This window comes from Sebastes umbrosus, chromosome 13 (genome assembly GCF_015220745.1).
Source record: "Sebastes umbrosus isolate fSebUmb1 chromosome 13, fSebUmb1.pri, whole genome shotgun sequence".
Taxonomy (NCBI): Eukaryota; Metazoa; Chordata; class Actinopteri; order Perciformes; family Sebastidae; genus Sebastes; species Sebastes umbrosus.
In genome coordinates, this window is record NC_051281.1 from 32,247,148 (window position 1) to 32,274,183 (window position 27,036).

At 40.2% G+C, this 27,036-nt stretch overlaps 1 protein-coding gene across 1 annotated transcript; it reads left to right on the top strand.

Annotated features, from left to right (window-relative positions):
- The first annotated feature begins 1,912 nt into the window (after positions 1-1,912).
- Positions 1,913-26,463, top strand: LOC119500114 (protein FAM171B-like). The gene is made up of 8 exons (XM_037789611.1): positions 1,913-2,296; positions 16,522-16,755; positions 17,797-17,889; positions 18,068-18,226; positions 19,083-19,253; positions 20,858-20,974; positions 22,148-22,271; positions 23,909-26,463. The coding sequence occupies exons 1-8, from the start codon at positions 2,110-2,112 to the stop codon at positions 24,852-24,854; spliced, it is 2,031 nt and encodes a 676-aa protein (XP_037645539.1). The 5' UTR covers positions 1,913-2,109; the 3' UTR covers positions 24,855-26,463.
- The last annotated feature ends 573 nt before the right edge of the window (positions 26,464-27,036 follow it).

Sequence of the window (27,036 nt, forward strand, 5' to 3'; positions counted from 1 at the left end):
CTTAATTTCTGAACTTATTTGTTGTGGTTTCTTTGTATGTATGGATTACTTGGGTTGTTACCAACATCTGGTGACAATTTCATGTCAATAGCACCTTTGGAAATATATTTACTGAGAAAAATGGTGACATGTTCAATACTTATTTTACCCGCTGTAGATGGATAGATAGATAGATAAATAGATAGATAGATGGATAGATGGATGGATAGATAGATAGATAGATAGATAGATAGATAGATAGATAGATAGATAGCAGTGGCGTCTGGTGGAAATCTTTCTAGGTAGGGCTGTGCCACATCCAATCAATTTCAGCAAACATCCCAGTATGATTTAATGCAAAAAAGTGAAGGTGTCAAAAACACATTACTACTTTTCAGTTAAATAATCAACAATTATTTTATTCCAACAGGAGCAGTAATGAATGACACAACAGTATAACACGTACTCAGTGGTGGAAAGTAACTAAGTACATTTACTCAAGTACTGTACTTAAGTACAATTTTGAGGTACTTGTACTTTACTTGAGTATTTCCATGTTCTTCTTCTCCACTACATCTCAGAGGGAAATAGTAGTTTTTACTCTACTACATTGATTTAATAACTTCAGTTACTTTACAGATTCAGATTATTAATACAAAATATAATCAACAAATAAATTATGTATTATTATAGATTAAACTACCATCAGTATATAATAATAAATGATGTATTATTATAGATTAAACTACCAGCAGTATATAATAATAAATGATGTATTATTATAGATTAAACTACCAGCAGTATATAATAATAAATGATGTATTATTATAGATTAAACTACCATCAGTATGTAATAATAAATGATGTATTATTATAGATTAAACTACCATCAGTATATAATAATAAATGATGTATTATTATATATTAAACTACCAGCAGTATATAATAATAAATGATGTATTATTATAGATTAAACTACCAACAGTATGTAATAATAAATGATGTATTATTATAGATTAAACTACCAGCAGTATGTAATAATAAATTATGTATTATTATAGATTAAACTACCATCAGTATATAATAATAAATGATGTATTATTATAGATTAAACTACCATCAGTATATAATAATAAATGATGTATTATTATAGATTAAACTACCAGCAGTATATAATAATAAATGATGTATTATTATAGATTAAACTACCATCAGTATATAATAATAAATGATGTATTATTATAGATTAAACTACCAGCAGTATAAATGATGTATTATTATAGATTAAACTACCCAGCAGTATATAAAGTCATTAAAATGAGCTCCACGTTTACCAGCTGCAACATTAAAGTGATGAACACATTAATGCATCAATAAGTATAATCCAATAATAAACATTATCCTGCATAATGTGTACTTTTATGTTTGGTACACTACACTAATACATGAAACAGGTAACCTGAAAAAAATCATGTATCCTCTGGTGTCCTCCGGTGTCCTCCGGTGCTCCTAACAGCATCTGAAAGATTTCACTACAGTCAGAGCTGATCTGAGGTCTGCCGTCCAGCTGCCGTCTATGAGAGCCGGCTGTCAATCACTCTGAACTCCGACCAAACGGTCAAACTAGACAGCGCTGATCAAATATGAATCAATATTCTGTTACGTTAATGTCTATTGTACTGTTTAGCTGTATTAGATAGATAGATGGATAGATATATAGATAGGTGGATAGATGGATAGATAGATAGATAGATAGATAGATAGATAGATAGATAGATAGATAGATAGATGGATAGATAGATGGATAGATGATAGATAGATGGATAGATAGATAGATAGATAGATAGATAGATAGATAGATAGATACATAGATACATGGATAGATGGATAGATGGATAAATAGATAGATAGGGAGGGCCTGATGAAAGCAGCTTAAAGAGGAGGCGGAGTTGTGCTGCTCAGTGTGTGCAGAGTCTCTGACAGCAGAGAGTGGTGGTTCGGATGCAGGATGTTGGTGGATCGGGACCGGGACCGGGCAGCTCTGTTCGTGTACAAGTTGTAAACTAGACGAGAAGTGGACCTGTGACCAGTGAAAAGTGACTCACATCAACAACGTTTTATTCCAGAGTCATGCTCCTGTTGATCTGGGTGTTATCTGCTCTCATTTCATGCGACGATGGCAAAGCGAGCGGAGAGTCCACTCCGAGAGGACAGCCTCTGCATAGCAACCAGGGACTCCTCTCAGACTCAGACCGGGACCACATGAGACCAGGAGAGCCTGTCCAGCTCCGACAGCATCAGCCCGGTTCCTCCGCAGGTTAGTGAGGCTTTCACTGGATCACCGCTACTTTAATACAACTCATCACAGTTGTCAGTACTGTGCTCGACGAGAAAATAACGACATTGTAGCTGGAGAATAAGGATTAATAGAGAATAAGGATTAATGGAGAATAAGGATTAATGGAGACTAAGGAATAATGGAGAATAAGGATTCTTTTAGGGATGCACCGATTTATTAATCAGCTGTATGCCTCACTGTATGGAAGAGATGGGATCATCAGGCTTAATTTAAACATTGCTTTCCTAACTTTAAAATACTAAATGTGACAAATAAATACATAGAAACAAATATACTTTTATTTATTATTAAAATAATAAATTGTACACCAGAAACTTGGTAAAATATCTTCAAAATTAACAGGAATTACAATTCAAGTGTAAACCTTTTAGATGCAGCAACAAATTGGTCAAAAGTTGAACAGGAATTAAACTTCTAGTATAGAATATAAACATAGAATAGAATTGAATAGATCGGCCCCATTGTCACTGCCCAATATCCTATCCGGTATCTGTGCATCCCTAATTAACATTGGTATTTTTTTTACATTTTTTTTAACTTCTAATCGATAATAGGGCTGTGTATTGGCAAGGATCTGGCGATGCAATATGTACCAGGATACAGGGGTTACGATTCAATATATTGCAATACTGTAAGCAAAGCGATATATCGTGAAATATCATTTTAGGGAAACGGTCATAGTACAAAGAACACATCCCCATATGCATATTATCTGAGTAAAAAGGTTTACGTTTTAATGCATCGGAACAGTGGACTCTATGTTTGCATTCATCACAGTCCCTGTAACATCCAACATCTTAGCAATACTTTTAGAGGACACACACATACTGAGAGGACGCATACACATACGCATTGGGGCGGTGGTTCGATCCCCGGCTGCTCCGGGTCACATGTCGCTTTGTCCTTGAGCAAGACACTTAACCCCAAAATTGCTCCCGGAGGCATAGCCATCGGTGTGTGAATGAGTATTTAGATTAGATCCTGATGGGCAAAATTGGCAACTTAGCAGCCTCTGCCATCAGTGTGTGAATGTGTGTGTGAATGGGTGAATACTGACATGTAGTGTAAAGCGCTTTGAGTGGTTGGAAGACTAGAAAAGCACTATATAAGTCCAAGTCCATTTACCATACACTGAGAGGAAACACACACACTGAGAGGATGCATTCACTGATAGGACACATACACTGAGAGGAGGCATACACTGAGAGAACACATACACTGATAGGACACAAATAAATGCTAATAAAATAAACTTTTGAGTGACTTTATCTTGGCATGTAAACTATTAATTAAAAATCAATACAGTGTTTTTGAGAATCAATACAGTATCACAAAACATAATATCGCAATACTCAATATTTTCTTACACCCCTGTTCAATCAACCATCATATTACAGGTCTTGTTCTAACAGATTATAGAGTCCTTATTTAGTCGGCCCAGACCATCTGTATCAGGATTTGCTCATGAGCCCATGTGATGTGGGAGCTGGCTGCTGTCACCTCGTGAGTAACGGTTTCTCCATCTGTCCCTTTTTACTGCATCATCACCACCAACAAGGCAGCAATTAATCAGTTGAGCATTATTTATATGTTTTAACAATATTAACATTTTTAAGTGACTTGGGAGATGGCCAACATGTTCATGAAAGTAAAAAAAAAAGATGTCAGCATTACTTGTCTATTAAGAAAAGATGTTTTAAACGGGTGTGTGGATGCTCAAAAAGCAACTCAGGGGCCCTTAAAGTGGCAGTAGGCAGAATATTTTTGGTATCAATGGGCAAAAATGCCATAATAACCTTTCAGCATATTGTAGTTCAAGTGTTCTGAGAGAAAACTAGACTTCTGCTCCTCCTCATGGCTCTGTTTACAGGCTTTAGAACATCTAGCCTGTGACAGGAGACTTTGACCAATCACAGGTCATTTCAGAGAGAGAGCGTTCCTATTGGCTGTTCATTCATTAGAAGCAGCTGTCAATCACTTGCAAACTCTGATCAAACGGTCAGACTAGGCAGCGCCGATCAAATATGAATCAATATTCTGTTACTGTAATGACTATTTCCCGCGTAAGATGTTTTCAGAATCATCTTGTAGTGTACTGTTTAGCTGTAAAATGAGAACGTGTGCTCCGGCTGGTGGGCGGTGCTTGGCATTTCCTCAACTGATCTCAACATGGTGGCCGGTTCACAAACTTTCTTTTACAGTAACAGAATATTGATTCATATTTGATCAGCGCTGCCTAGTTTGACCGTTTGATCAGAGTTTGTGAGTGATTGACAGCTGCTCAGAGACGGCTCCAGCTCGGCTCTGATTGGTTGTTTCTCTCCAGTCTGTGAAATTTTGCAGATGCCATTAGGAGCACTGGAGGACACCAGAGGAACATGCTTTTTTTCAGATTACCTGTCTCATATAATGACCGTTTTATAAAGAAACAACTTTTTTTCAATCATATTAGCTCCAATCTGCCTCCTCCAGCTCACTCACTCTACATTATCATTTCATTCAAATCATGTTTTACACAACAGCAGACTCATTCTTCTTTTCAACTCAGTGTGCCCCCCCCCCCCGGCCCCCCCCCCCTTAAAGTGCGCCTCTCTTTCTCACTCTCAGATGCGTGCACTTGTCATGACAATGTTCTTGTTCACAGCCGAGCAGTGGAGAGGAGCTGAAAAGGAGTACATTGCCATCCGTCATCACATGATCCTTCGGTCTGTGTTGTCGACTGAAACACTTGGAAATGCACCCAAGCATGCTGTTGTCACTCGCACCCTCTCCAACCACCCCCCCCCCCCCCCCCCCCTCTGCCGGCATGCTTTGTGTCCTGCCAAACCTTCCCCTCTTAGCCTCCCTTCTGTACAGCTCTCAGGGGAATGGCTGCCCACCGTCCACTTCTACTAAATAAAAAGAGAAAATGTGGAAATACAAAAAAAACACCTCCTTTCTGGCACCATATGGTCAATTCTCCCCTGCTGAGATTAACATCTTCATTGTTCATAAAGGGCAAAGCAACATACTTAAAGATTGAATCATTTCCCCCAGGAGAAGATTGTGGTGGTTGTTGGGACGTTCAGTGTTGGTGCCGCCCCCTCGCCCGGCTCCACCCTAAGCATCTTTTCACTTCAATTTGTCTCTGTTCAATTGGATATTGCTGACTCGTCCTTGAGGGCGATTTGGCCCTCATATCAAAGGGTGCACTTGTATTTTCCTCCATCAGTGGAATGTATGGCCTAAATCCAACACACGCACACAAACAAGCATGTGTGTGGGGGGGTCAGCAGAGATAAGTCCCTGTTGGACCATCTGTTTGTGCTGCCTGGTGGTCTCACAGTCAACATGTTTGTGCGCCTCTTGATTTTGATCCTAGTCGGTGGTGAAAACATAATAATGTAACGCTGAAATTGCTTGATGTGTCAGCCAAAGCGAATGTGGTGTTTCCACTAGTTATAGCTTGCCAGTCTAATATTCACCGCCTTCATTTCTGGAACGGGTAGCTCCGAAAATTAAAATGTCTTTTAAAAGGCTCACACGTTGATAAAGAAATGGATAAAGAAAGGGTTTGAAAACACTTCAGTAAATACATTATTTTTATTAGACACCATGCCTGATAATAACAGTATTCAAGCCATATCACACACACAACATGGGGTCTATTTCTCATCTGCCTCAGCGGCCTCAGACGGCCCATTTCAATCCACTTCATAAACCTCTTTGTGGCGTCGTTCAGTTCGCCAAATGGGAAGATTATAGTAATCTGGCACGAAACACCTCCACTTCAGATTTAGTGACCCCCTTCTGTTATGTTTGGCCACGGCGGCAGAACACACATAAAGTGGAGGCTGCCTCTCCCAAAACCAGCATCCTCTTGTCCATCTGCACTGGTGTATGTATCCCAGTGGGTTGGCACTAACACTGCCAAATGAAGTGTTTCATATTGTGGCTGAAAATACAGGCACTCCTGGCAGCTCCAGGCATTTGTCTGCTCCCGATCAAAGGGAATTGTTAGGAGCAATGATATGGGGCGATGTGGTTATCTGGATTTGGCACTTGCTGACATATTGTGAAAGCTGGTAGCATAAGGCATGGCTTTGTGAGTTTTCAGTAAAGCTCTGGCAGATCTTTTAGCAGCAGGATTATGAGCAATCAGACCAGCAGTGAATTTAACCGCTGCTACCGTCAGTGTCCAATTGTAACCATTAGAGAGAGATGCTTACGATGTTATGACCTGTGAAACTGCTGCTATAGCGATGTTGCAGCATTTAGGTACTAATAAAAAAAAGCTAGAAGAACCTTTTTTATGGCTTCCTCGCACAAAATAACAATGATATACTGTGGCTGTGGAGGGTTGATGATGAGCCGGGTGCTGAGATATATGGCTCCCAAAACTCACTTTCCGGCCCAGCCTGCATAGGAACAGTACACTTCAGTAGAGAATATTTATAGCAGGGCAGTAGGTGAAGGAAGATACCTTGGCACTTGCCAGTGCCAGCAGAGTTTTGCAGATCTACACCGTAGGTCTTGGTACTGAGTAGTTTCTTTGGAGCACTGTGCAGTGGCTTCAGCATTAGTTGTTGTCGGGCACTTGTGCTCAGATGCTGCACCATCTTGTCTGTTCAATCATACATTTTTAGGGCCCGAGCTCTGACCGAAGGTCGGCGAGGCCCTATTGAAATTGGTCCGTTTATTATTCTTTTTCTCCAAAATGAATTTTATTTTTGAGGGACTAAACATGCTCAAAAACGAACAACACTTTGCACATGTAGCAGAACTGGTTAAATGTATATATTTTATGAGTTTCGTGTATGGGTGTGGCAAAATGGCTCGATAGCGCCCCCTTTTGAGTTGCCCCGATGTGGGGTTGTGTACTTTTACAACATACTCTTCACAGATTATTCAGATCCATCTCAGAATGTGTTAGAAAAGCCTGAAGACCTGAATAATGCTTCCTTTTTGATTGTCAGTTTTTGTTGAATGGTGGTGCCGTGGTGCATGGCGAATTTCAATTACTCGCCATGAACAAACAAACCATTGTAACTCAACTCCAGATGGTCAGGTCTTTTCCAAATTAAACTTTTGATTAGCGTCCAGGCCTGAAGACATCTACAGGCCCATTTTGAATCATACTCATAGCGCCACCTAGTGGCAACAGGAAGTTAGAGTCGCAATATTTCGGCGTATTACTTTTAGCAGGTTAACCAGATCCACCTCAAATTTTGTCAGCGTGGTATAAAGAAGTTCCTGATGGCAAACCGTGAAGCTTTTTAGCTTTTGATGAACGTACTTTCTGTGGCAACGTGTCTTTCGCCATGAAACAGGAAGTTGTTTTTGAAAGGGCTAGATATGCTTGCAAACGAACGAAACTTGGCACACTCATTGAAAGTACTAAAATGTGTTAATGGATATAGTTGTTGTGCTTGGGTGTAGCAAGGGAGCTTGATAGCGCCCCCTACAAATTTCAACGAAGCCCCCTAAGTGTGTTACACTTAGATGTACCAAATTTGGTAGGCATATGTATCACATGTACACTTAAAATGAAGTCTCTTGGGGCCATGCTCTAAACCCAACTGGAAGTTGTCAATTTTTAATTTTGTGTGATTTTTTTGGTGTATTTTTGGCTATTTCCAGGCTCTGTACTCTAACGAACTCCTCCTACAGGTTTTGTGAAAAGTTTACAGATTGTGATGAAAAGTTGTTGTAATCTTTAGGTTTTATGAAACAGCGTTGAAGTGGCGTGGCGGAGAATTTACATGATTCACCATTAAAAGACAAACTGTTGTAACTCGACTGTACTTGGTCGAATCTGCCCTAAACTTGACCTACTTCATAGTAGTCCAGTACTCATAGCTCCACCTACTGGCAACAGGAAGTCAGCGTCATGTGACAAAAATCATCTGATTCACATGCAATTTACATTGTGTGGTCTACACTTGATAATGAGCAACATAATGCATGTTTAGTGTGTGTTCTTTAGCGCCACATAGTGGACAAAGGAAGTGTTAAAAAAACTGCAATACGTCATTTCCTGTGCCACTCAATCAACGCAGGAAATAACGTCTAACTTGTGCGTGCAGTGTCCGATGGTCACTGATATGTACAGGTGTGTCGACCGGCGTCCCCCAGTACCCTCGACATGTGGGAGGGTGCGAGGGCCCGTTCATCGCTGCTTGCAGCTTTAATTTTGTTTTGTTTTTTTGGTCATAAATATGCTTTTTTAACCTAATGCTATGCCACACTCATAGTTGTCCACAGCAAGACGTTGACACATTTATTCTGCGGGGTGTTTTGAATGCTTAACTTGACTTTGAACAATTCACGATAAAAGCTGCATTTGTTTTTCTGTTTTATTTTGTTTTTTTTGGGCCAGTTGAAAGCAGAATACGATATAAACACAAGTTTGACTCAGTTGCCTGTTTACAGTTCAACATTAGCATTAATTTGGAGTTGTGTCAATCTAACAAATGTAAATCCAATATTGACTCTCCTTTAAGCTTACCAACTCCTGGGGGAAATATTTGCCTTTTTAGCCACGAAAGGCTCCCCTATGGTCACCAGCTAGTAGCTAACTTTTTCTGCTGTTTGGTGCTTGGCAGGTAACATACAGTTTGTTTATCATAGCTTTTTTTTGTTAAAATCAGCCACTTAGTGTGGCTAAAATCAGGCTTGATGAGAGCAGAGTGTTAGACTGGACCAAACAGTAAAGTTGCGTGCCATATAACAAAAACAATGAACTAAAGAGGCTAAAACGCTCCATAGAATGGTTAAGTTTAGGCAAAAAAAAACCAACATACTAATAAGTTAACGTTTTGAATAAAATAACTACGGAATGGGTGTTACTTATGTACGGAAGTTATGTGACAAATTAGTCAATGTTTGGGTTAAAGGGACTATTTGTAAGAATAGAACTCAATGAAAGTCAGCGTCCCGTTGCTCGCACTCGCGCTCGCTCTACATTAACATGAACGACCATTGATCAAAACAGTGAGGAGACACACATCAGCTAAAAGCACAATATCACTCTATATTTCAGCTGCTTGGCAGTAATGTTAGCTGATCAGAGGAAGGTCTCTCCGTGAATCAATGCTGATCCTAGTGTTGGCTTTTCCTGCCTCAGCCTCCCGACCGCGGCCGGAGGGAACAGGGGAGACACTGGAGTTTCGGTCAGAGATGATAACGTAACTCTTCTGCAGTGTAGTGTGCGCGCATTCACGTGAGAGGTGGAGTGAGTGAGAACGAGCATGGTGTGTCAGTGAAGGCAGGCAGAGGAGATAAAGCTTAGCGGTTTTATGTGCTTCTGTGTAGTTTGTGTTGGAACAGCGTAGCCACACGCGAGTGCATGGGACACACTGACCCGCAATGATTTATAAGAGTGTAAGTGTAAGAAGCTACAAACAGTCCCTTTAAAATGTGTGGACTTACTTAAGTACAGAATTTACGTAACAAATAAATCAATATTGACTTCTGATTTTCAAACGGGACATGAAGAGCCACTTCCTGGGTGATACTCTGGTGTTTTTTGACCGACCAGTCAACCTCCTCCCGACACAGACTTTATCGCTTTTTATACTACGTCACCTGTCCTGGCACATGATTACATGGACTATATCAGTATTGATTAACTTGATTGTATGCAAATTATAGTGCATTTGTTTTTTGTAGGTATAGCTACCAACAGTGGATGCAATCAGTCTGAATGCATTGATCCTTGGTTGGATATTTGTATTATCGTATATATTCTGCTTCCTGCTCTTCCTCCTGTGCAGACGCTTCGCTGAGTTGCTCTTCGCTTTGCTTTCTTTTTATCATTGCTATGCTTATCTTTCGCTACTAAATTTTTGGAAAACGGGTCCTGGATACTTACAAATCACTGGGAGTTTAATTTATGAAAGAAACTGAAGGCTACCACTATTTTAAAAACTGTTTTACTTTGTGAGCGTGGCCTATCAGCAGCACAAGCCTGTACTATAGTGAACGGGAGCGAGGTGCTTGGCTAAAGCTAATCAGCAGCAAGATGCCTCCCTTCTCCACGGATGACTACTACAAACTTCTACAGAAGATAGCAGTGCTGGAAACAAAGATTATCCGGCTCGAAGTGAATGCGGAGGTGAATGGACTATGTGGGAATGAAACCACTCTACCACTGACTCAAAACAGTGAACTGGAACAGGCTAATAGAAAGCTAATTAGCACCAACAAGACCACCAAGAATCAAGAAGGGGGCAATAAATCGACTAGTAGTCCTCCCTGGAACGCTCTTGGTGCAAAGCCAAAGCGTAAATCATGTCCCTGGGAAATGGGAGGAAAACTTACAGGCAGAACCCAGCACCCTCAGATATATGATGCGACCGGCTGGCCTGCATTAGCATCCGAGCATAGTGCTTCATCAACCCCTGTACAAAGTAAGGTCCAACCGTGGACAACTGTGAAAGGAAGGATGAGTAACAAACCTCCCCAACAAAGAAGTTTGCAACTGGAGAACAGATTTGCTCCACTGTTGCAGGACCCTGGATCTCGATCTGATGCCCTGGATAATCTCAACTCTTCACACAGCAGGGTAAGAACCAAAAGCAACTCTGAAGGTAAAAGGCTACAGGGAAAGCTAACAACTGGGCCTCAAACTCAAACTCTGATTGTGGGTGATGCTGCTGTTAAAGATGTGAAAAGCATGTGGAGTAAAGACATCAAAGTACTCTGTTTTCCCAAAGATATGGTCTCTGATCTGGCAGAAAGAATCCTGGATATTGTGACTGCACACCCAAATGTGAAAAATGTGGTATTGCACATTGGGTCGAATGATGTTGTGAAGCAACAGTCTGAAGTGCTGAAACGGGACTTTACTGGTCTGCTAAACACGGTCAGCTCTGTGAATGCTCAGGTGTTTATCAGTGGACCCCTGCCGCCAATCAGAAGAGGAGTCGAGAGATTCAGCAGGTTGCTGGGACTGAACACATGGCTTTCAACAGCATGCAAATCCCACTCAGTGCATTTTATTGACAATTTTAACTTTTTTTGGGACCGCAGACATCTCTTCAAGGCAGATGGACTCTGCCTAAACAAGTCAGGAGTAAAATTGTTCAACTCCAACCTATTCTACTTACTGCGTCATTCATCTGTTCCCTCTGCCAAGGACGCGAGACAAGAGGAATCACCACTGGAGGAAGACACAACACAATGTGCCAGGGGACCTCAAGGAGAATCATTTCACCCCCCACCACAAGCCAGCCCTGGGATACAGCAGAGACAAGAGGAGGCGTCCTCATCCTCGCTTATCACCCTTTCTCCCTCCTCCCCCCTCTTGGAGTTCACTGACCACATGAAGGAGCTGGTCAATGCTGGAACTAAACTTACTCCCCGCCCTACACCCATTTTCTCTCCCATGATCCCCCCACGAGGTCGACCTCGAACAACTTTGGCACTATCTCCACAAGCACGACACATACCACCTCCATCCCCTCCACAATGGAATCAGCCTCTGTCTCCGCAGTCTGATAAGGATGTTCCTTTACAAAATGTTGCAAGCACAGATTGATATGTGCTGGGTCCAGGCTTCAAGGCTAATGATACACGTGACTGTTTCCAGGAAAAGCTGGGGCCCTGTGTGATGAGAGCTTCTTCTATCTCAGTTCTAATAAGTAGTAGAAAAAGAATGGTGAATCTGCAAAGAAACAGGAAGATTTTTACTGATTGTGCTAATTTATCAAATTTAGCATTGATTCCTTGCCAGCCAAACCATGTCCCAAAAAATAATAATAATGCTTCTAGCACATTAAAGCTAGCCCTGTTAAACGTCAGGTCTTTGGCAGGAAAAAGTTTTTTAATCAATGATTTTATTATTGAGCACAAGCTTGATTTTATGTTTTTAACTGAAACTTGGTTAGACCAAAATAACAGTGCAGCTGTTCTTATCGAGTCAACTCCTCCCAACTTTAGTTTTATGAGCGAAGCTAGAATGCATAAGAAAGGAGGTGGAGTTGCCATATTGTTTAATGATTCTCTCCAATGCAAACAGATATCTTATGGACATTTTGCTTCTTTTGAATATGTCGCTCTTCAGCTGAACTCCTCTTCTCGAGCTTTGTTTCTCAATATCTACAGGCCACCTAAATACTGTGCAAACTTTTTTGATGATTTTACTGAACTGCTGTCTGTAATTTGTGTTGACTTTGACTGTGTAGTCATTGTTGGTGATTTTAACATCCATGTTGACAACCAACAGGACAGAGGGGCCAAAGAACTGTGTCAGGTTCTTGATAACTATGGAATGAGTCAGCATGTGACAGAGCCCACACACAATAGGGGACACACTTTGGACTTAATCATATCAAAGGGCCTGAACATTTCCAAGGTTGTAGTGATGGATGTTGCTCTGTCTGATCATTCATGTGTATTCTTTGAGAGTACTCTTCCTGTGCACAGGAATGATAAGACAGAGGTAATCACAAAAAGGTATATCACTGAAAATACCAGTGATCAATTTGTTCAGGCTTTCTCTTCCACACCCACCCTCCCCTGGACCTCTGTCAATGAGCTTGTAGATAATTTCAATTCTAAAATGACAAATGTTATTGATACCATTGCACCCACCACGGTGAAGATTGTCTCTGGTAAGAAAAAATCTCCATGGAGAAATACCATGTTGGTAAGAAATGAAAAAGAGAGTGTCGAAAAGCTGAACGCCAGTGGAGGAAAACAAATCTACAAGTTCATTATGACATCTATAAAGAGAGACTTTGCATTTATAATTCAGAACTGAAAAATGCAAGGCGGTCCTTCTTCTCTGACATCATCACCAAAAACAATAACAATGCACGTGCCCTGTTTGCTACTGTCGACAGGCTAACAAACCCTCCTGTGTCAGTAGCCTCTGAACTTTTATCCTCCAGGGCCTGCAATGAATTTGCTTCCTTTTTTACAGAAAAAATTCACAAAATCAGACAAGCAGTCACTTCCTCCATAGCAGGTACAGGATGTTTGTTTCCCCTGCGTCCACTTAAACCTGGTGCAAATACCATGACACAGTTTTATCCAATAAATCAGACATACCTGGAGGAAATCATACAACATCTAAAATCCTCCTCATGCTGCCTTGACATTCTGCCAACAGGCCTTTTCAAAAAAGTATCAGATTGTATGGTCTCAGAGCTTTTACAGATTGTTAATGCATCTCTTGTTTCAGGAGTGTTCCCACAGGCCCTGAAAACTGCTGTCATCAAACCACTCCTCAAAAAGAACAATCTGGACTCATCAATAGTAAATAATTACAGACCGATATCAAATCTTCCATTCTTGTCTAAAATAATTGAAAAAACAGTTTTTCAAAAATTAAATAGCTTTCTGGCACTAAACAACTCTTTTGATGTCTTCCAGTCAGGTTTTCGACGAAACCACAGCACTGAGACTGCTCTTGTTAAGGTCTTCAATGACATCCGATTGAACACAGACAGTGGTAGAACTACGGTTTTAGTTTTACTGGATCTCAGTGCTGCATTCGACACGGTTGACCATAATATATTACTAGACCGACTGGAAAACTGGGTGGGTATTTCTGGCATAGCACTCAGCTGGTTTAAATCCTACCTAAAAGACAGGGACTTCTTTGTGTCTATAGGTAATTGCAAATCTGAGCTGAACAAAATCACATGCGGAGTTCCCCAAGGCTCCATCTTGGGGCCTCTTTTGTTTAACATCTACATGCTCCCACTGGGTCAGATTTTTGAGAACAACAAAATAAATTACCATAACTATGCAGACGACACACAAATTTACATAACTCTATCACCAGGAGACTACAGTCCAATACAAGCACTGAGTGAGTGCATTGAACAAGTCAATAATTGGATGTGCCAGAATTTTCTTCAGCTGAACAAAGACAAAACTGAGGTTGTAGTTTTTGGAGCCAAAAAAGAAAGATTAAAGGTTAGTGCTCACCTACAATCTGTGATGTTAAAAAGCTCAGACCAAGCCAGAAACCTTGGTGTAGTCATGGACTCAGACCTGAGCTTTAACAGCCATATTAAGACAATTACAAAGACAGCCTTCTATCACCTGAAGAATATAAGAAGAATTAGAGGACTGATGTCTCAGCAGGATTTGGAAAAACTAGTACATGCATTTATCTTCAGCCGACTTGACTACTGTAACGGCGTCTTTACCGGTCTTCCTAAAAAATCGATCAGACAGCTGCAGCTGATTCAGAACGCTGCTGCTAGAGTCCTCACTAAGACCAAGAAAGTGGATCACATCAGTCCAGTTCTGAAGTCTCTACACTGGCTGCCTGTCTCTCAGAGAATTGATTTCAAAATACTGCTGCTGGTTTACAAAGCACTAAATGGTTTAGGGCCAAAATACATTTCTGATCTTCTGCTGTGTTATGAACCATCCAGACCTCTCAGGTCATCTGGATCAGGTCTGCTTAGTGTCCCCAGAGTCAGAACTAAACATGCAGAAGCAGCATTCAGTTTTTATGCACCAAATATCTGGAACAAGCTCCCAGAAACCTGCAGGACCGCTCCAACTCTCACTTCTTTTAAAACAAAGCTTAAAACTTTCCTGTTTGCGGGTGCCTTTCATTCTGACACTGCACTATAACTTTTACTCTTTTGAGTTTTATGCAATTTTAGCTTCTATCCTAGCTTTTATTTTTAGCTTGTTTTTATTTTCTAATCTTTAATGTTTTAATGTTTTTATGTTTTTATAACTGTTTTAATTATTTCTTAATGTTCTTTTGCATTTTGTCGCAATGTTCTTGAATGTTTCTGTAAAGCACTTTGAATTGCCCTGTTGTTGAAATGTGCTATACAAATAAAGCTGCCTTGCCTTGCCTTGCCTTATCATATATCGTATTTGCATGGCCACCATTTATTCATATGGGCAACTAGTGATGTACTACTGAGCCTTCCGGCCTTGTTATGCAACACAACACTATACATCTGAAAATATAAAGTCTTGTTGTCTAGTTGACTCAGTGTGAAAGTGGCCAATTGGGTTTGTGGATAAGGTGACACATTATCATTAGGCCCTAAATGGGATTCTCCAGGAGCTAACTGAAAACATAGAATGACTAGAGTTCTGTCATGAGAATCACGTTATTGGAAATATGCACTGTAGGCTACTTAGTTGTCTGCATGCTGATGTAGCATAATGTTGTCTTGAATGCACGCCTTGCTGAGCTAATTGGCCAACTTTGCCATTTGTATTTGCGTCCACCTCTGTAAAATCTACTGGGATTAATTGATTGATATCCTCAAGGGATTCTGCAAATTACCTTCCCTGTTGTTTTGTCAATATGGTCCCGTCTAAGTTAATTGGAAATGCAGCCAACTCCATTCTGTTAAAGCATAGGCTGCGGTTGGACTGCATAAAGAGGGTGGACAAAATAACAGGTCCAGTCTGCAAGTACTACCTTCGTGGAGCTTATAAAGTTTATCAGAGGTGTCATTTCTGAGGCTATAATTTGTGATGTTTTAGTGGATTGCATCATATTGTAAGGCATGGTCTGAAATTAACTTTTTTGTCTGCGACATCTATTCGCTGAATGAGGGAATACAATTTTGATCATTTATACATGAATGATGTCATTATAGGTTTGCTCGGGGGTGGGTGGTGGGAGAGTACTTTACACTTGCACATGCATACACGAATGTGCCCACCTATGTGCAAAAATATACTATCAATACATTTCAATTCATACAGAGAATATTTAGCCTGGGTCAACAAAGAACAGAACAAATATTCACCGTTGTACTTGTTATGTTTTGAAGCAAGCCACAGGAACTTTACCGGGGTCTTGAGCATTTATTTTTGGACAAGCTGAAACCTACACGGTTATTGGTTAGAATTATGTGAACTTCAACTGTCAATCAAAATGAATAAGGTTCTATGGCCAATAGCTTTGCTGTATAGCAGTTGCAAGCAACTTTCAAATGTATAGCTCTATCCACTCATAAGCTAACCTTACTAAACATGGCTTTCTGTTGTGCCTTTTCCCTCTCCTCCAAAAGTGATAGATGGCCTGATGAAATTACCCGCCACTGCCAACAATTTACCCACATTGGGCGGTTGCTAATTTCAGAGTCTGTTGTAAGGTATTCTTGTTATTTTGAACATACCTTGTAGATTATGTGTGAACCTGAACGCACTACTATTGCCCCGACCACCTATCTTTCTCTCAACCCAATCTTTTTTTTCCCCAGATTCTGCTTTTAACCTAAAGGTCCAGGTAAACGATGTGCTGAGTCGTCAGTACCTGAGCCAGGCGGTGGTGGAGGTCTACATCAACTACACCAGGACCAACACAGCTCTTACTGGAAAGGATGGCGGTGTTTTGCTTCATGTACCTTACCAAACTGGGAAGCCAATCGCAATTGTGGCCAGCAAGGATGGCTACATTTGCACACTGCTGCCTTGTAAAACCAACCGAATGCCAAGTGAGATATTTAATGTGTGTATGTGCTTAATGTGTCAATATACATGTACAATATCTATCAGTTGTGTGTGTTTGTTTGACACACAAAGTCACATCATGTATTTGTGGAAGTGGCATTACTTAAGTACGGAAGTTACATGACAAACAAGTCTACATTTGAGTTAAAATAACTACAGAAGTGCAGTTACTTAACTACGGAAGTTACGTGACAAATAAGTCAAAAATAACTACGGAAGTGGACATACTTAAGTTTTTGAGCGACAAATAAGTCAACATTTAGGTTAAAATTACTATGGAAGTGGACTTACTTACACGGCAGTTCAATGACAAATAAGTCAACGTTTGGGTTAAAATAATTACGGAAGTGGCGTTACGTAAGTATGGAAAATAAGTGATAAATAAGTAACGTTTAGGTTAAAATTACTATGGAAGTGGACTTACTTATACGGAAGTTATGTGACAAATAAGTCAACGTTTAGGTTAAAATAACTATGGAAGGGGCGTTACTAAAGTACAAAATTGGATCTGCACATTCATAAAGGATAGATAGCAGGTTTTTTTTTACTTTTTTATTTTTTGACACTTTTATATGACACTGTTTGAAGTGTCATATAAAAGTGTCAAAAAATAAAAAAGTTTAAAAAAATGCAGTCACAGGAAATAAGAACTTGAAATACTTCAGCGACTTTCTAAACTTTCTGGTTGTCATTGCAGGGTGAAGTTTTGCTTCACCCCACTGCATTTGACACCCAATTAGGCGCAGCGCCCAAGCAAAACTCTTTGGGAACAATTAATAACCCATATCTGGAGTGTGTGTCTTCTTCTGTCTCATCTGCCATCTCCAGTGCTTTGCATTTCTAAAAAGAACGGATTCTTGAATCTTGAGCTAGTGTTGTTGTAGTATGTCAGCCAGAATGTCGCCAATGTCTTGCCTCTGTGTGAGGTTTCATATAACACACTGTCACACTGCCATCTAGTGGAAAGACAAAATACTCAATACTAAATTAGCACCTTCCCTCTTCCTCTTATGTCATTGCTGTAGTATTTTCGTCTGTGACCGTGTCCCTACTTGGTCTGAATCAGGGGAACATCTGGCTCTTTGATGACTCCGTCCTGATCACTGGCAAAACATCTGGTATATATTGTCACACTCTTCATTTTTCTTTCCTTAATGCTCTGGCTCTCTTTGATTGTCAGTACAAGTACTAATCTAAGAAACACATTAGCCAAAAATAACTGCACTAAAGGGAAAAAACATATATTTTATAAACACATATTACCAGCTATTATTTTTCGTTTTCCTTTATTTGCAGATGCTGCGTCACTTCCTAGTGTCAAGTTTCCCAAGAGCCTGCTGAATCTGACAGACAGCAGTAATGCCACCTCTGTTAGAGCCTACCTGACCATGCCCAAGCTGCCGTCAGAGGAGGACAGCTTTTTTAACACTTTGGGCATCATGAGCAGCAAACCAGGTAGATGCGTGTGCTGCGGTATTCTGGTAACAATTCATTTTAGGTCATAGTTTATATGATTTTTTTTTTATTTGTAAGTGATTATGTCAATTTTCTTGGGAAAAAAAGTCAAAAGCACTTTAGATAGTATTTGCACAGTCTATCTGAAATGTGAAAGTTACATTGCATTTCTACAGAAGCCCTGAAGGGCAAGCAAGTTTTTTTTTTTTTCTGGTGATCCATTGCCTTAAGAACATCTTAGTTCCTTTTTTTCTGTGAAACAGTCACGTGACAAATAAATCAATGTCTGGGTTGAAATAACTACGGAAGTGGACTTACTTAAGTATGGAAGTTATGTGACAAATAAGTCAACGTTTGAGTTAAAATAACTATGGAAATGGCATTACTTAAGTATGGAAGTACATGACAAATAAGTCTGACATGCCTGTTATTAAGTCATAAATACAGGAGAGAAAATTATTTAGATCAGACTTAGAAAATGGATCACTGAAAAAAAAGAAAAAAAATCCCGCCCATACATTGCAGATTCTAGATGACAAAAATAAATGTGCAGATGAAAGTGAAAACCTATTATATGCAAGATTTCAATTTTGTCCATGGTGCCACCTGGTGGTAGTATAAAAAAAATGGACTGTGGAAAACAGAAATGCAGGCTGATACAGATCACAATCAGTTTTATTGACCAGGTATGAGACACTAAACATACCAGGAACTAGTCTCTGGTTATTTTGCTCTCATTGTACATACACAGAAAGTGAAATACAGAATGTTTCAGTGTGACATTGTTCCAGTCTGGAACCGTTTGGCTAAGGTGTTTATCCATGTCTAGTCCACATTATCTCCTCTGTTCTTCAAGGATACGTCAGTGTGGCATTGAGTCCGTTGGCGGCTGTCAGTGTGCAGCTCTTCTCAGGACACACACAGTTACATGTGAGTGGGCCCATACAGATCAACCTCAGCATCCCTGACAGCTGTGGACTTCAGGCCTCCAATGTTGTCCCGGCATGGTTCTTCAACCGGACCACTGGTGAGTAGAAGTCACAGTCACGCACACACTAAAATCTATCCCATGTTGATCTTTGAAGAATCAGGAGAGAAAGTGAGGATGATTTAATGGCATCTACTTGGAATTGTGGCTTAATAAAGGGGGACTTAAGACTAAAGATCTACTTAGAATTGTTTTCTTAATTTATTAATCGCCCAGATGACCAGCTATGAAAAGTGAAGTCGCGGAAACATGTCATGGAAAACTCACTTTTTGGCCTGCTTAGTCAGTGGTTGAAGGTGGTTTGCAGTCATTTGAATGGTTTCTACAATTCTTACATAAGGTGGGAAAAGCCTGACATATATACCCCTACAGCACAATGGCGATGCCAAGCCCCCTCATAAGTCAGGACTTGGACACTCACTGAGTAGGCCCCTAACTTTGGTTCCTGTGTCCCACTTTCTAGACTAGACAGAGACAGTATTCTTACAGAAATGCTGAAGCAGACAGATTATTGGCAGCATTAAAGCAGCAGGCAAGTCTCACGGCAGTTCGTGAAATAGTCACGTATAAGATTGGACACATATTTTTTTTGTGACACTCGACTTCAAACAACTTATTTTTATTTCCACTCCAGTCTTTTCAAAATAAAACTACTTAGTTAGGACTAGGAATAGATTGACTTGGTTAGGCTTAGGCAACAGACACCTTAGTTAGGCTTAGGAAAAGATCGACTTGGTTAGGCTTAGGCAACAAAACTACTCAGTTAGGTTTAGGAAAAGATCACGGTTTGGGTTTAAGTAACACCGGAAATGCCGTAACTTAAGTACAGAAGTTATGTGACAAAAACTACTTAGTTAGCTTCAGGTAAAGATCGTGGTTTGGGTCAAAATAACTCTGAAAGTTCCGTAAGTTAAGTACGGAAGTTACGTGACAAATAATTCAACTCTGATTTGCGGTTTCACACGAACACTGGTCTCCTCCTGTGCTTTTTGACTTACCCATCAACCTGACCTCATCTTACACGGCGTTCGCCGCTCTTTGTAGTTCCTGATTCACAATTAGGTGGATTACAGACATTGATTCTGTGCTGACCAACACAAACAAATTTAATTTGTGTCTATGTACACAAATCAATACATTAAATATGGTGACTATTTCATGAACTGCGATTGGGCTGCCATCACTCACTCACTCAGCAGGTTGCTCCACTTGGGCTATAAATGTTGAATTAACTCATTCAGTTCTTTTGCTTAAAAATATGAATACCATGTGAATTATATATATATATATATATATATATATATATATATATATGCAATCTTTTGGGGGGGTCTTTGACATGAGTTAATCTCATACCATGTTGTTTTTCTAATGATTTGTCCATGTAGTGGCATGAGGCAAATTAACTGTTGTGTAACACACTCCCAACAATGATAAGTTTCATAAACGTAAGATTGGGGCCTTATGTGTAGGACCTGGTGCATCCATCCATTGTCTGTAACCGTTTATCCTATTCAGGGTTGCGGGGGATGCACATTTATTTTTAGATCTGACAGGATTGTATTAGTTGTGGGAAATTCCAGACAATTTGATCCAAACAGTGTTGATGTATTTCTGTTGTTATTGTTGTTTCTTTGACCTAGGTGGATGGATGAGAAAGGGGCTAGGGACAGTGGTGTCAGTAGGAGGGAAACTCATGTGGACATTCACAGCTCCTCACCTTGGCTACTGGATTGCAGCACCTTTGTCATCCACCAGAGGCGAGTGCTCCCCCTAAACATGTTAAACTAATGTAATGTAATCAGGGCTGTCAAAGTTAAGGCCATAATAACGTGTTCACGCAAATTTGTTTTAAGGCCACTAATTTCTTTAACGCATCTTGCAATTTTTATTTTGTAGCGGGCTCAGCTAGAGTTAAATGGAATACTGGTATCATATGAATCTAGAAAACATAAGGAATCCATTGGCACCATAACCTAACTTCTCGCAAAGAAGGTTAAATAACGTTCCAAACTTATGCTAAATTTTGGCGAGGAAAAACTGTCATGTCCATTTTCAAAGGGGTCCCTTGACCTCTGACCTCCAGATGTGTGAATGTAAATGGGTTCTATGGGTACCCACGAGTCTCCCCTTTACAGACATGCCCACTTTATGATAATCACATGCAGTTTGGGGCAAGTCATAGTCAAGTCAGCACACTGACACACTGACAGCTGTTGTTGCCTGTTGGGCTGCAGTTTGACATGTTATGATTGGAGCATATTTGTTATGCTAAATGCAGTACCTGTGAGGGTTTCTCGATCAATATCTGTCATTGTTTTGTGTTGTTAATTGATTTCCAATAATACATATAAACATACATTTGCATAAAGCAACATATTTGTCCACTCCCATGTTGATAAAATATTAAATACTTGACAAATCTCCCTTTATTTTGAACAGATAAAAAATGTGTTAATGAATTAGTTAATCCATTTGCAATTAATCGCAATTAATCACGGACTATCATGCGATTAATCATGATTCAATATTTGAATCAATAGACAGCCCTAAATGTAATGTAATACAGTGTTCAGCACTAACATGACAGTGTCAAGGTAATCAAGAAAAGTGCATCAGATGGAAATGAATGAATGTCAAGCATTGGTTTTCTGATGGTGTTTTCTGTACAGTATAATGGGATTGCTCTGATTGTGGCCATTTATTTTTTCTAACCTTGGATGCTGATGGGGAAAAAAAGAAAACAATGAATATATTGCATTGTATTTTTAAATATTTGTTATGATCCATTGAAATTGGCCTGGAACTGGGCAAAAGATATATTAAATGGCGTTTGTAAAGTTTTTGGATACAAAATGTTCATTTTCATTTTTATTGCATGTCTGTTTTATATTTCATCCAAATTTCTTCTTCTGACCATCAATATGTTTTAGGTTTCTTTGGACTTGCCATCCCCATTGACTTCATCTTACACCATTCACCTCTCCTGATGGTTATCCTCGGAGGAATGCTTGTTATTGTCATCTGTCTCCTGGTTGGGTTATTGTTTTATTGCAGGTAATAGAGGCTTTCATCTCATACTTGTTCAAACACTATATGTTGTGATGAAGTTAGTTTGATAACTCAGAATAACATTTAAAGTAGGGCTGTCAAATTAATTTAAAGCTACTAATGTCTGTAACGCATTAACGCAACCTGCATTTTTTTAGGTTGTAGTGGCTCAGTTTTAAAGCTGGAGTGAAGATACTGGTATCATGAAACTAAGAAACCTAAAGAATCCATCGGTGCCAACCATGTCATAGCTTGTTGAGAAGGAGGCTAAATAACGAACGTGCGTTTAATTTGGCAAGGAAAAACTGTCATATTCATTTTCAAAGGGGTCCCTTGACCTCTGACCTCCAGATATGTGAACGTAAATGGGTTCTATGGGTACCCACGAGTCAAAAGTTAAGGCGATAATAACGCGTTAACGCAAATTTGTTTTGAGGCCACTAATTTCTTTAACACATTAAAGGAGTTAAAGTTTGTAACTTTTTAAGCGTATAAATGTACTGGGTCGGGACACATGCGCGCTCGCGTGTGGCCGCTGTCTCTGCTCCGCTGCCTGCCTGCCTTCACTCACAGAAGCTGTGCGCATTCTTGCGTACTCGCTCCACCTCTATTCGTGAACGCGCGCTCACTCCACGCTGCAGAAGAGTTAGTTTAGCTCTGAGAATATCTAGTGAATGTACAGTGGACGTTTGTGCAGAAATAACTGCTGCAGCTCCTCCAGACCAACAGAGGTTTACCGTGTCTTGTGAAGTGACGGGGCTCCGCAGAGAGAAACGTTATCGTCTCATTACCGACCGCATGCCGGTATCTCCCTGTTCACTCCGGCTGCGGGCGGAGACCACAACGTTACTCGCTGCGGAGCCCTACTGCCTCAGAGCCCCTCTGCCTCAGAGCCCCGCTGCCTCAGCCTGCGCTGAGGCAGGAAAAGCCAACACTAGGATCTTCATTGATTCATGGAGAGACCTTTGTCTGGTCAGCTAACATTACTGCCAAGCAGCTGAAATATAGTGATATTGTGCTTTTAGCTGACCTGTGTCTCCTCACTGTTTTGAGCGATGCTCCTTCATGTCTATGTAGAGCGAGCACAAGCGCGAACCTGACGCTGACTTTCGTTGACTTAACGGCCACAGGTGTCGCTGTTAACAAGACATTTCTGAAAGTTACAAACAGTCCCTTTAAAGCATCTTGCAATTTTTATTTTGTAGCGGGCTCAGCTACAAGGTTAAATAACGTTCCAAACTTACGCTAAATTTTGAAAACTGCTATGGGTAAATGGGTTCTATGGGTACCCACGAGTCTCCCCTTTACAGACATGCCCACTTTATGATAATCACATGCAGTTTGGGGCAAGTCATAGTCAAGTCAGCACACTGACACACTGGCAGCTGTTGTTGCCTGTTGGGCTGCAGTTTGCCATCTGGAGCATATTGTTTGATGCTAAATGCAGTACCTGTGAGGGTTGAGAGCCACGGCGTATTCAATGGCGTATTCCTTTAAAAGCACTTTGATATCAGTAAAATACATTATTTGTCAAAGTGGATGTTTGTAATGTGTGTATTTGGACTGTGTGATCATGTCGTGTATGCAGCATGACTTTCATAAGCCTGGCACTGATTGAGGCAAATATTCTGTCTTGTCTACAGACGTCCACTCAGTGAAACTAAAACAAAGAAGATCCGACCAGCGATGAGAAAAGACCAAACCACCTCCACATGTGACGATGAAGTTTTGGAACTATCTTCAGTGGACTCCTCTCATCTTCAGGATGGACTGAACCAATTAATCGCAGAAAGAGGGGCTAATCGGCACAATGCCTCTGTTATTTCTATGCACAATGGCAATTTAATAGCCAACCCCAATGCTGTGGCCATTAGGGTGGAGTGTAATGAACTGGAACTTAACAGTGACCTTAATGATCTGATGTGTTTGCATGAAACTACAGATCGGATCGGAGTTCCGGCCTCTCTGACAGAGAATTTGTTTTTCTACAACCAGCCTGTTGCCATTTTTCACGCTCCAGCATTCTTCCACTTGGAGGAGCAGCCAGAGCTGCCCCAGTGGAGCAAATCGGCCACTCTTCCCCGTGCGGGGGCTGCCGCTGATCCGCTGAGTAAAGACGGCTTCACACAGACTCTGCCAAAAGGTCCCTCTGCCACCCAGAACCAGGCAGTGGAAGGTGAGGACCAGCTCGGGGTTCTAGAGGGCTCTCAGGCAGCAGCGTCCACCAACACATCCAGGGGTCACTTCAGCCTCCCAGAGTCAGCGTCGGTCCCAGGAACGCTGAATAAAATCAGGGGCGGCGGCAGACACTCGGTGCATGCCTTGGCAGAACTTTCTAAAATCCCCTCGAATCAGCCTCCCCGGGCCTGGTTTGTATCACTGGAGGGCAAACCTGCAGCTGAGATCCATTACGCAGTGTCAGAGCAGCAGAGGCGAAGAAGGCCGGTCGAGAGTCGAGAAACCAGCTTAGACTCAGGAGTGGATATGAGCGAACTGAACCAGACGCCTGGAAGGAGGGCTGTAACGCTGGAGCGCAATGCTACTTTTGTCAAAAGCCCATCCAGCAATAAACATGCCCCTCCACAGTAAAAACTCTTAACGCCTCCATGCCTACAGCCCTCTAAGTTTGTTTAACCAGCATCGGTTCCATCTATGACACGTAACTTATTTACCATATAGCTTAATTTTTTACATTTTTTACATTAATGTTAAAGGTATGATATGTAAAAGTTGTCAGTTTCTGTTTGTAAACACACAGAATTCAAAGTTGGCCACACCTCCACAGCTCAACTAGCCAAGAGAGAGAGCGAGCTATAGAGTGACTGAAGAGAGAGAGCGGCGTTAGTGAGAACAAAGCAGTGAATCAGAGAAATAAAATGTTATTTTCTGATTGTTTACCGGCGCTTACGTTCTAAAACACAAATAAACACACTACTAACTCCGCACAATACTGTGGGAAAGAACCAAGCGTGTGGCTCAGCGCTGCTCCCGGTCAAACTACTGACACACACAGATCATAGCAGCAAACACAAACTACTGACACACACAGATCATAGCAGAAAACACAAACTACTGACACACACAGATCATAGCAGCAAACACAAACTACTGACACACAGATCATAGCAGCAAACACAAACTACTGAAACACACAGATCATAGCAGCACACACAAACTACTGACACACACAGATCATAGCAGCACACACAAACTACTGACACACAGATCATAGCAGCACACACAAACTACTGACACACACAGATCATAGCAGCAAACACAAACTACTGACACACACAGATCATAGCAGCAAACACAAACTACTGACACACACAGATCATAGCAGCACTTACACACAGCAGATGAGAGGCAGAGGAGCCGGGGATCACTGGAACACATGCACCTAACACAACCCATTATCATCCGGGAAAAACGGACGTTTTGTATCTGACAATGCAAATGGACTTGTGCCTTGATATCAGAAGCCAAGAGGCGTGACAAAGCAGTGATATTTGACCACCTGAACGGGCTGCACACCCTGTGGTGATGTTATTGGCTGGGGGTTACACCCACATGTGGGGCCCAAAGGCTGTTTGCAGACGCCCAGAAGCATCCCGAGTACAGCAAAATCAGAAAAAGAGAAAATCCAGGCAGAGGGCTGCAAGGTGTCTGCAGAAACAGACACCACCACACACTTCTGGTGGGACAGAAGTGATGATTGAGAGGGATTATTTTTGTATCAGTCTATACATTGTTATTTAGGAAATTCTTGCATGTTATACCTTTAATGCACCAATCCAAGTTGGGGGTAGGGGCCAGTTTCTCCCATCAGATCCCACACAGTCTGTGTTGTAACTGTTGCATGTACAAAGTGTAAACAGTCCGAAGCAGAGCATGTGGATTTAGCAGTTGCTTTCTTTTTTTTTTTTAAATAAAAGTTGTCTAGTTGCCCTATTTGTCTGCCTCCAACGTGACAAAGACAGCATGTGATTGAGATTAATCAGGTCAAACCCTGCCATGATGAACACCTCCAGATTAATTACTTAGACTACCATAGCTCACTGAACATGACTGAATGTTTGTTATTTTAACACCTTCATTTGATTTCCCTTTGTGCATAATTGTTTGTGCATGTTTTGTGTATATTGTCATGAAGTGAATCATTTCATTATATTTTAATAAATAAAAACAACTGACCTTGGTGATGAGCATTTGTAGTAGCTAACTACATACAATATACAGTATGAAACTATCTTGTATAAATAGTATTCCTACTTATTACAGTCACAATGTGTGTAACCACAGGTATGGGTTATATCATATTTTAAACCCACATTATTTTACTGCCTTTTTTTTACAGTGAAAAAGAAATGTAATCATAATTATATGTATTAAAATATTCATTATGATTATTGCAATTATTATTATTTTGTACATCCTTTTTATAAATACAGTAAAATAATTTAAATAAAATTATGTTTATTATAATTATTATTATTATTATTATTATATTAATTATTGTTATTATTATTATTTTTATTTTACTTTATTTTTCTAAATACAGTAAAATAATTGAAATCGAATTATGTTTATTATTATATTCACTATATAATACATTATCACTAATAGTGATCATCACTATAATATTATTATTATTATAATAATAATAATTATTATTATTATTATTAATGATAATAATAATAATAATAATAATAATAATAATAAAAATAAAAATAAAAATAATATGAATAACAATACAGTAGATAATGTCTAC